We start from the raw sequence: 11665 nt of genomic DNA on the forward strand, positions 1-11665 counted from the left end.
ACTGCTGGACATTTCTCAGACTCTTTTGCAGTTAGATGTGGCAATCAGGTTGAGTGCTAACCAACTGAAATGAATGTCTCCATGCTGTCTTTTTCTGTCTGCTGGCGAAATATTGATAACCAGGGTGATCTGGGAAGTCATATGTTGAAGATGATAGAGTCCTTATCAGCACAGTTTCTTGAATAACTGTGGAGTAGACAACCCCCTGCCCATGTTTGCCCCAAACCTTGCTAATGGAGGATTTGACATCTTCATTGTAGCTTCAAAGTTCTTCTTGGGCAGTATATTACTCAGTGTTTTCCACAGAAACAGAACCAACAGAAGATAAATAAATTGATAACAGATGTAGATATTCACAAAGAGAATTATGAGGGATAAGCTCATGTACTTACTAAGAGGCTAAGAAGTCCCACAATCTTCTGACTGTAAACTGGAGGCCCAAAAAGCTGGTAATGTAGTTCCAATCCATACCCAAAGGCCTGAGAGCCAGGGGTGCCAATGTTGGGGGACAGGAGAAAATGGATGTCCCAGCATAAGTAGAGAACAAACACATCCCTCCTCTACCTGTTTTTATCCAGGCCCTCAAAGGATTGGATGATGCCCACCCACATTGATGAGGGCAATCTTTACTCAGTCTCCCCATTCAAAAGCTAATCTTTTCTAGAAACATCCTCACAGACACATACAGAAATAATGCTTTACTTACTATCTGGGCATCATTTAGTCCAGTCAAGTTGACAAAAAATTAACCATCTGCTTCATTCAGCCACAAGACTGGGGAGTGTGCAGGAATCAAAGTGTGAAGGTTCCTTAACTACTTCATCCAGGAAGTGATGCACATCACTTTGCTCACATTTCATTGGTGAAAATTAGTCATTCAGCCTCACCTAAATGAAAAATATGCTAGGAAATGTAGTCCCCACTGATCTACTGCTCTCTGGCAGCAACTCTACCCAAAGGAAATGGGGTATGATCTTTGGTTGAGCTGCTCTGATCTGTCTCTCCTGTTTACACACAGAGCATACACAGCTCCCAAGAGGGATGACTGAAAGCTCCATCTAGATACTGCTTCCAGCTCCAGGTCCAAGCCCGCCAGGGTGTGCACAGACTTCCTCATAAGGCCTGTAGGTCTCTTCTTGGAATCAAGAAAAGTATAAACCAGGAAGACAAGTTATCCCTCATATACAATATACAATGATGATAGCAGGGACATGATAATCATATTATGGATCCACAGAAACGCTGAAACTGTCAGGCATTATATAGTCCTTTTGTCCTGGGGGATGGTAAATTCTTTGATTAGGCTCTGTTCTGACTTCTGGAAGAAATTCACTTATCTACCATCCCCGAAAGCCCCTGTTCAAGCCTCCAGGAGTTTGTTTCTTCCTTGCCATCTCTGGCCACATCTAAAATGGATATTCAGGAGTATGCCCTCCTTAGGGCCTGTACAAATTTTCAGGCCTGCTTCCTGCTAGTACAAGTATTGGGGCCCAAGTGTTGTTATAAAGGCTCACATATTTAAGGGCTTCTTTGGCAATAAAATTCCTTCAGCAACTTAGGCTTCTGTGCTACATGTTTCCATCAGTTTCATGTACCATTAACTAAACTCAAAATTTTCCTCCTTCCAGCCTGAATCATTTGCTGGCTTCTCAATCCCAGCTTCTCTTTCCCAGCTTAATGATGGCTCTTGAGATTAGCCACAACAGCTATGCCCTTAATATAATCTCTGACATAAGGCTGTGTTGTTAATGAAACTTTTTCTCTCGAAGTCCCTCTCAGCCTCATCTATTACTGTTTAAAATCTAGCATCCATCTCTCCCAATCCCCTTTTATTCTGCTTGAATGAAACTTTTTCTCTCGAAGTCTCTCTCAGCCTCATCTATTACTGTTTAAAATTTAGCATCCGTCTCTCCTAATCCCCTTTTATTCTGCTTGCAATCAAATCCTGGCTTTGCCTTCTTCCTTCTCTGGTGTCCCTGATTTCTCTGCTATGGATCACTTAGCAGCAGGGGGCATAGCTGACTATGCCATTTAAATATCAAGGGAAAATAAAGTTTAATTTTTGGCAATTGTTCTTAACGTTCTTAATTGCTCTTAATATCATCTGTATTCCAGAGCAGTTAATTTTCCTAATTTGGCAGATTGTGAGTAATTCAAATAAAATTCAAAGATAAATTCAATATAAACACACATACACTCAGGTCTGGATGAATGGCAGTGAAGAACAGACTTTTGCCAGAGTTCTCACTGAATAGAATCATTTAAGTTTTAACACTATGAATGTAAAATATATATATTTGTCAACCAAATAAAAGGATTTTGTTGGACTTTCCTATGCCAAAACTCTTCTATTCAAAGAGATGTCTGAGTTTTCTGCCACATAGCATGTGATGGTTAGAGCTATTCACAATTAAGCAAAAGACAGTTTTCCAGACTGATTTTCTGTCTCATGAAGGGAAATAGAATTTGCTTTCTCAGACATATATATGATAGTGAAATATTAAAAGACCTGCAAATGAATGGTTTCCACACAGTTGATGATTATGGTAAAGGAAGAAAGAGGAGAGAAAAATAAGAAGAGGGGGCTAAGAAGAGGAAAAAGAGGAGAAGGGGAAAAGGAACAGGAGAGGAAAGAAGAGGAGGAGATTATTTATGATCATAATGATGACCCAATACAGTAGTTTGTCAGCAGCTCATGATCATGATCCCCAAGTACTTCTAAAACCCAGGTTCTGCTGTTCCAAAGCAGCACACCTAAGATATTGTGGCTCCAGTGAGAGAACACCTAACGAGATTCTCTCTCAGACTTTGCCTAGTTTATCTTAAGTTTCATTCAGTTCAGTTCAGTTCAGTCGCTCAGTCGTGTCCAACTCTTTGCGACCTCATGAAACACAGCACGCCAGGCCTCCCTGTTCATCACCAACTCCCGGAGTTCACTCAAACTCATGTCCATCGAATTGGTGATGCCATCCAGCCATCTCATTCTCTAAGTTTCATTAGAGCCCTGCAAAGCAAACAGTTTATACCTGTTTTACAGGTGAAATGGCTCAGATGTGTGCCATTTCAGAGCACATGCTAGAAATGCATTTCGTACCATAAGTGGGACTATGTAGCTAGTCCTGGCTAACACGTTGTGAAGAGGTACAATGCCTGTTTGAGACCTTTCTGACTCTCTTTTTCCCTCTGAGTGCACAATCAGCAACATTTGAAAGCTATCAGATTGGGTCCCTGGGAGGCTCCCTGCTGACCTCTGAGGGTCAGGTAGCAAGAGTCCATGGAGTTATAGCACCATTAACAGCTCATTCTGAATGACCAGAAGTGGTTAACCAAAAAAGGTCTTCTAGCAAAAAATATGTATGAAAAAATACTAGATTTTCTTCTTTTATAGTAGATAAGAATCTGGATCCATTTGGTGTCAAATGAGTGGAGCAATAAATGGGTCCTCACTTCAAATTGTCCCTTTAGGATTCTCAACCTTGACAGCACTCACATATAGTAAAGATAAAATTCCACTTCATTACATACATTATTATCTATCTCTCAAATGAAAATGGGGATCAAAATTACATTAAAAATGATTAAAAGCAGGGGCATGAGCTAATCCAATATTTGTTTCTCACCTCAAAGCTTTCTATGTTTCTGGATGAGTGTATTTAAAATATTTATTCCTGTATTTTTTCCACATTGTACAATTCATACTCTAAGTTCAATACTGAAAAATTTCAGTTCAGTTCAGTTTCTCAGTCGTCTCCGACTCTTTGCGACCCCATGAATCACAGCACGCCAAGCCTCCCTGTCCATCACCAACTCCCAGAGTTCACTCAAACTCACCTCCATCGAGTCGGTGATCCCATCCAGCCATCTCATTCTCTGTTGTCCCCTTTGCCTCCTGCCCCCAATCCCTCCCAGCATTGGAGTCTTTTCCAGTGAGTCAACTCTTCGCATGAGGTGGCCAAAGTATTGGAGCTTCAGCTTTAGCATCAGTCCTTCCAATGAACACCCAGGACTGATCTCCTTTAGAATGGACTGGTTGGATCTCCTTGCAGTACAAGGGACTCTCAAGAGTCTTCTTCAACACCACACTTCAAAAGCATCAATTCTTTGGCACTCAGCTTTCTTCACAGTCCAACTCTCACATCCATACATGACCACGGGAAAATCCATAGCCTTGACTAGACGGACCTTGGTTGGCAAAGTAATGTCTCTGCTTTTTAATATGCTGTCTAGGTTGGTCATAACTTTCCTTCCAAGGAGTAAGCGTCTTTTAATTTCATGGCTGCAATCAGCATCCACAGTGATTTTGGAGCCCCCAAAAATAAAGTCTGACACTGTTTCCACTGTTTCCCCATCTATTTCCCATGAAGTGATGGGACCAGATGACATGATCTTAGGTTTCTGAATGTTGAGCTTTAAGCCAACTTCTTCACTCTCCTCTTTCACTTTCATCAAGAGGCTTTATAATTCCTCTTCACTTTCTGCCATAAGGGTGGTGTCATCTGCGTATCTGAGGTTATTGATATTTCTCCCGGAGAAACCCAAATAGCATTCATAGACTATTTCATATAAAGCAGAAAAAAATAAGGCATAGTTTACCTTGTTCAATGATATGGTACCAAAAAGAATGTTCTACTTGAATCAAGGATAAATACTACTTTTAATTTTTTTACTGATAATTTCAAATGTAATTTGAAAAGACAAAATCAACATTACACATTCAGATTTAAATAAAAGTTAACACACACAATAAAACATCTTAATAGTTTTATTTTTAAAATGATAATGACACACTTAAACGGCATCAAATGCTCTAATTAAAAGTCTAGAACCTGAATAACTTCCCTTTTTATAATATAAAAAACACATAATCAATATCAAATTATTTTTCTTGTTTGGCAAGAAAGGAAAATGAAAAGCACGATGCGAACCATAAACTCTCAGTACACTGCAGTAATAACCTGCCTTTGCTTTCTGGTATGACATTTATTTGGAGTCTGGCAAGGAAGCGTGAAGATGGCAGTAGGAAGATAAGGCTGGCTCTTCCTGAAACACAGGAAAACTGCTAAGATGAAGCAAAGGAAAATACTGTCTGCTACCCATATTTCCTTAAAATAAAATAATAATCATGGTAAAATAATTTCTAAATATGCCATGCTTTTGTAAGCCTAAAATTGAGAGGGTAAAAAAAGTCAAACATCTGCACGAAGCTGAATAACCAAAAAAAACAAATAAGCAGGAATCCATATAATGATGGCATCTCATTCTGAGGTTGATTCCAACTTCTTCATTCATGACGTGTGAAAGACTTCTCTTGTCCTTAAAGTTAACATTAGGCATGCCAAGTTTCCCATAAGAAAATTATTCTAATAATACCTTTACATATTACAGTTTTATAATTATAAATATTCTCCTAATAAATACATAGACTTGAATGTACATAAACTTGCACACTAAAAACAGAAACAATGGGGAGGTATGCTCTTAAGGGTAACCCATGGATTTTTAAAATCAATTTTTCATATTTAAAATAGCATCTTACTTTTTACAGTGCTACTGAATGAGTCAGGCAAATTACTTCCCAAGACTTAGGCCCGTACAAGTTGGAAGGAAATACTACAGAAAACTGCTGCTGCTGCTGCTAAGTCACTTCAGTCGTGTCCGACTCTGTGTGACCCCATAGACGGCAGCCTACCAGGCTCCCCTGTCCCTGGGATTCTCCAGGCAAGAACACTGGAGTGGGTTGCCTTTTCCTTCTCCAATGTGTGAAAGTGAAAAGTGAAAGTGAAGTCGCTCAGTCGTGTCCGACTCATAGCGATCCCATGGACTTGCAGACTACCAGGCTCCTCCATCCATGGGATTTTCTAGGCAAGAGTATTGGAGTGGCTTGCCATTGCCTTCTCCGACTACAGAAAACTATGGACCATAAAATTATATAGCTGAAAATCAGCTAAAAGATGAAGTGTTAATTCTCTTTACAAAACATTTTATACTGAGAAAAGCCAGTTAGACTTCCTTATAATTCTTTTTTATTATAGTCATTCTTTATGCCCCATTCTGGAAAAGGTTAAACCCCAATACAGAGAACTGTATGGCTCTTATTACTTTGTCACAGTGGAATCTAGTTGGTGGCATTAAATCTTGCTAAACAGGTGAACCACTGATGAAGGTTGTGAGTCTCTTTAGTCAGACCACGTTTTTGCGGTAGCAGTTATTGCTGCAATGCAATACAACCTTCAGACTGAAAAACCTTCTCCTAACAGACATATAGAATATTTTTCTTTAACTTTATATGAATAATCCAGGTTTTGCATGCGCCTATCATTGCACATGTGAAAGATGAAGGATAAAATGTTCAAAGGATCCTGCTTACAAAGAAGTAACAAAAAGTAGAACCACTTGGATTCAGACCTTTAATTCCTGATATTCAACTGACATAATTCTCACTCACTCACTTATCCTTACACCCGGCAGCAAATGGAAGGCACAAATGAACTTGGCAGGGCAGTCTTTGTCTAAATTGGTGCATCGAAGGATATGTGCCTGTACTGGGCCAGCTTGAGTCCCTAAAACAAATAAGTATGGGAGGAATGGACTCAGGTGTCTTTAAGCAGACAGTAAAGCATGTGATATTGATATCAATGCAAGTAGCTAGGCAGTATAGCTTCAAGAAGCATGGCAATTTTGTGGGTAAAAGTACCCACAGCCACCAAGAATTTCATGGTTCCAAGTAGTCCTGTAATCCTCTAAACTATGAATCAGCTATGAAATGGGAGCCTGGAGAAAAGACATTCTTCCTATGAAAGGTCCAGTACATCATATGACATGGAGCTCCAGATGGCTGAAAAGGACACACAAGACTGCAAAGAAATCACTTCAGCTCTGCCAAAACAGTTTAAGGTGCTCTGAAAAGGAACAGTTTTTATTAAAGTCATTAAGACAGTTAAACTGGCCATTAGCAGCCTGTAGATCCCAGCAGTAATGGAGAAAAGCAGCTCTCTTTCTGGCACTCACCCCTTCAGGCCTCCGTGCTGAACAATGAGTTGCCTTCTTTTAAGACTAGGAAGGTGACTTTAGTTTTCCAAAACCTGGTAAAAAGTCAAAGACCTAAACTATGGACCTCTGAAAAAATAGTTTTGCTTCTCTAGGTCTAGCAATAAAAGCTCTCAGAGGTAACAACCAGCACCATGTTAAAGAGACAGGCGGAGGGTCACAAATCTCCACGAAGAATCCAAGACCCACACCATAACTATGTTTTGTTCACTATCTATAACAGGATAACCTGATCTCGCCAAAGGACTTCTAAAGAAATATATTTAGAGCCCCAAACCCTCTTTATCAGATTGGAAACAACAATGTCTAAAGTTCAGGGTCTTTTGTTACCTGTGTTACCATCACTTAAAATTCAATTAATCTTTGTCTTGAATTCAGGCACTGATAGGATAAACTAGAGCTACACAGCTGAACACCTGGAGAAATCATAGCTGATGAAGGTGGTTATCTGAGTCATGTTAACACAGCCCTAGAGACACCCAGATGATGTTCTGAATTGCTTCCTTTTGGTGCAATGGTCTGCCCTCATGTAAAACGAAACGAAGTCACTCAGTCGTGTCCTACTTTATGACCCATATATGAGCAGATTTAAATAGTGGTAAAATAAGTTACCATATATGTGCACGCGTTCATGCTGTCACTTCAATCATGTCTGATTCTTTGCAATTTTTTGCAACTCTATGGACTTAGTCTACCATATACTTACTATATTTCAATTTTAAAATTTAAGGATTTAATTTAAGGATGAAAAGGAAGAAACATATTCTGATTTGTCTTTTTTCCCCTGAATATTTTTTCCTAATTGGGATATAAACATGTAGGGCTTCCCTAGTGACTCAGATGGTAAAGAATCTGCCTGCAACGCAGGAGATCTGGGTTCAATCCCCGGGTCAGGAAGATCCCTTGGGGAAGGAAATGGCTACTCACTCCAGTATTCTTGCCTGGAAAATCCCATGGACCTGGCAGGCTACAGTACACAGGGTTGCAAAGAGTCAGACACAACTGAGCAACTAAGCGTGTGTGTGTGTGTGTGTGTAGGAATATATATCCTGTAGATCACACTGGAACTATATGTAATTTGGTAGCACTTCAAGAATCATAAAATACTTCCAAATGAAAAGCTTTGACTTTTTTCCTTTATCACCAGCTTTACAGAACTGGAAAAATTTTCTCACGTTTGAATCTCAAATTTGTCTTCCTTCACAACCTGAAATTCAGGCTGCTCATTAATTGTTTAAGTCTGCAATTTGACTAATTTGACTAATCTTGATTCATCAATAAATAAAAACAAAGCTCAGAGGATGCCAATTAGAGTCTATGAATAAACATGTACTTTGTACAGTATATTTTTTAAAAAATAACACAGAGCTCAGACCTACTAACTTAGCCAAAGAGATCATTCCCTTGCTGCCTCAACATCATGCATTGTAGATCCTCAAGCAGGCTAGAATCTGACAATTTATATTATATATAAACCTTCAGGATAAGAAATTTATACTGCCGGGAAAAGCTGGCCTCAACACATGAGAGTCACAATAAAACAAAGTTTCTTCGAAAAGCGCAGAGAACCAGCTATAGAAAATAGAAATCATGTCTGTATTATCCCAATTATTTTCAAATCAGTAGCGGTCTCTTATAAAGGATAAGGTAATCCAGTTACATCTAGCTTCTTCTGAGATCCATATAATTTAACATTTTAATCTAATAATTCTTTCACACATCTGTCCTCACTATTTTCATTATTCTCTGATCTCTTTTGCATTTCACTTTAACCCTTACCAACACAGTGTACCCAATTCATCAAATCAACCTGACACCCACAAGAGCTCATTCACATAAATATCCTGACTCACACACTCTGCCAGCCAGAGTCACCCACATACTCCACAGTCTTCAATAACAACAAAAACTTCAGACATTAGAATCAGGCTTTGGAATCTACAAAGAAATCACTTTCTCTTTCCCCTCCCCTGCTCTCCACCCTGATTCCCAGCTCTAGTCCTCTTTAAGAACGGCCCAAACAACCCTGGTAACACAGTAACTGAAACTACTCCTGAAGTGGGAGGTTGAAAACACCTTGAAGAAGAGCTGTAAAAAGGAAGATATTTCTGAGGCTGCATTCTCCATCCCCCTCTTGAAACATAACACACAGAGACACTGAGTTAGCAGGGATTCCAGGTGTATGTTTTGCAAAGTGGTTACTGTTTTGCTTATGGTGCTTCTAATAAAGTAAGTCTGAATTTATGAGGCAAGATCTCACAGGTGTGAGAGTCTGGGTATAAGGTGCTCAGAATGATGCCTTAGATGATTGTTAGCAGGAAGTAGGTTCGGGTGAGAAGTACAATTCCCATGGATTCAGTGTGTTCAGTCTCTCTGGTCTCATTTTAGTTTTTTATATTTTTGGCTATGGGCTTAAGGACTGCTGCCATCCTGGGGCAATGACTTGTTGCTTGACCTAGAACAAGTGATACCAGCTTCTAGGCACAGTCCTCACAAGTCTAGCTGCACTTGTATTGGAGGTTTTCTCCAAACAACAACAACCTGGGAGCGTGCCTGAGCCAATTATGACTCAACCTGCCTAGATGTGTAGGTATCTGGAAATAGGATAAAAACATCTTACGCTTACCTCTCTGGGGTGAGAACCAGGAAAGACTTCAGCATGTGTAACATATATGATGGCTAAATCACAAACAGAAAATGAGGTTTATATCAGCAATTAATTTTACTTATCTAGAAAACAGGCATGTGACACTGGCTAATATCTGGCACAACCAGTCTGGGTTAAATTCAGATTGGCTGATTTATATAATTTTATTAGAAAGTTTATTCTAATGACTTAATTGCCACTTCTGAATACAGGAATAATTTTGAATATAACATATGTGTTTTTGCATTTTTTAGTAATCAGTATCTTCAAGCTTCAAAATATTCAAATTCAAAACCCCGTATTTTAATGTTTAGCCAAATTACAGAAAGAATAATTTGAGTAAGAAAATGGATAAGCACCTTTGAGAATTAAATGTAAGCCTTATGTGATTAGTGCTTACGTTCTTTTTCACAAAACAGGTTACTAATTGGTTCTATACCTTCTAGTGTCTAAGGAAAAATATCCCGTATCACATAAAAGAAATCATTTTAACACTGAATTGTTAGAAATATTTTGCTATAGAAGTATTAATAGGAGAAGCAGGTGGCCATTACAGATTAATTAGTCTCAGCTCTTTAGAAGGACCAGTGTAGCTGGCTGTGGTTTCTTAATGCGTCTTACATGGCTTTTCTTCTAAATAAAAAATACAAGAGCAAAAACTCTCACTGGCTGTTGGTTTGGGAAACAAACTTTCCTTGCCAGGCAAATAAACTGCACTAGTAATTTTAAGAAACGTGTTTTGCTTTGTTTTGTTCATATAAAATACCAAGGCAGACTCTCAAGAAGTTCACAACCAGAATTAACTCTGTACAGCAAGAGCATCTTCTTCCACCAGTGACAGTTCCAGGGTGTTTTCGTTAGCGCTTGTTTTCATCCTGAAGTTGAAGGAACCGTAGAGTTTCGCAGACTCTTTGGAGGAGGCAAACCTGTCACGACGGTATAGCTCCCCCTTCCACATGGACATCATCAGCAAGCAGGATAGAACGACCCCCCCAAGCGTGAGCAGGCAGAGTCCGGCAATCACACAGCGGTCCAGGTGAGCCCCCAGCCTCGCGCTCTCCTTCTCCAGGCGTTCCATCTCCCGGGCCGCCACGGTATTGGGATCCACAGTCACATCCCGCGGGACAATGTAGGAGATGATCACCAGCAAGATGCCAGTGACCAAGAACAAGATGGCGCTTATGAAACCATAGTCTACTGACTTCCCTGACGAGGTGGCTTCCGAGCTGGTATCATCTTCATCCTCGGAAATCAGGGATATGGCAGACTCGTGGGACCACTCATTTGGATTTTCCCAGCCGAGGTCTCCCAGGTGATCACTCCCTTTTGCTGAAGGGGAGCGCCTGCTCCTTTGCTCCAGGTTGACATTCTCGTCCACGTAGGTAAAAGAGGTTTCTAATTCCTGGCTGCAGCAGTTGCAGACTTTCTGTTCTGCTGTTATCTGGTTGTTCCCTGAGTTGAGAGGTCCTGGTGGCAACAAGTCTGTGTGAATAGCACTGTCTTGCAGTGAGGGGGAAGGGGATGCTGGAGAAGGGCTAAGTTTAGATGTTTCCATCTCCAGTGCTCTTGGCTTCGAGGTACAGTGTCTCTGGCAGCAGAGAGCAGCTCTGGTGGCTACTGCACCTGCCTGGTCCCCGGGAGGCCCTCTTGAACTCCAATCAGCAGCATCACACGGGGCTGCCTGGCTGCTCTTCTTAACAAGGTAGTGGAGCTCCATTCGAACTAGTCAGACATCCCCCAGCAGCTTCCAGAGAGTCTGCCAATAGCAACACAGTTAGATAAGAACCCACCAGGAACTAAGACCAGACCGCCAGGAGTACTGTTCCTAAGGCCCTCTTCTCCTTTGTAGCTACAGGTTTTAACACTTCAGCCCCAATTCCTCCTAAAATAGGTAAGAGAAAGGAGAAGCTACCTAGTGGCAGGAAAGTGTGAAAAGGGCAAAACTTAGGTCAGGGTAAAAAGGTACATGGA

At 40.4% G+C, this 11665-nt stretch overlaps 1 protein-coding gene across 1 annotated transcript; it reads right to left on the minus strand.

Moving 5' to 3' along the window:
• Positions 1 to 10377: 10377 nt before the first annotated feature.
• Positions 10378 to 11417, minus strand: TMEM74 (transmembrane protein 74). The gene has a single exon (XM_055432688.2). It carries the CDS (start codon positions 11409 to 11411, stop codon positions 10494 to 10496), a length of 918 nt encoding a protein of 305 aa, XP_055288663.2. The 5' UTR covers positions 11412 to 11417; the 3' UTR covers positions 10378 to 10493.
• Positions 11418 to 11665: the final 248 nt, after the last annotated feature.

Source organism: Moschus berezovskii, chromosome 16 (assembly GCF_049115385.1).
Source record: "Moschus berezovskii isolate FMDL1 chromosome 16, NW_MosBer_1.0, whole genome shotgun sequence".
In the NCBI taxonomy this organism is placed as follows: Eukaryota; Metazoa; Chordata; class Mammalia; order Artiodactyla; family Moschidae; genus Moschus; species Moschus berezovskii.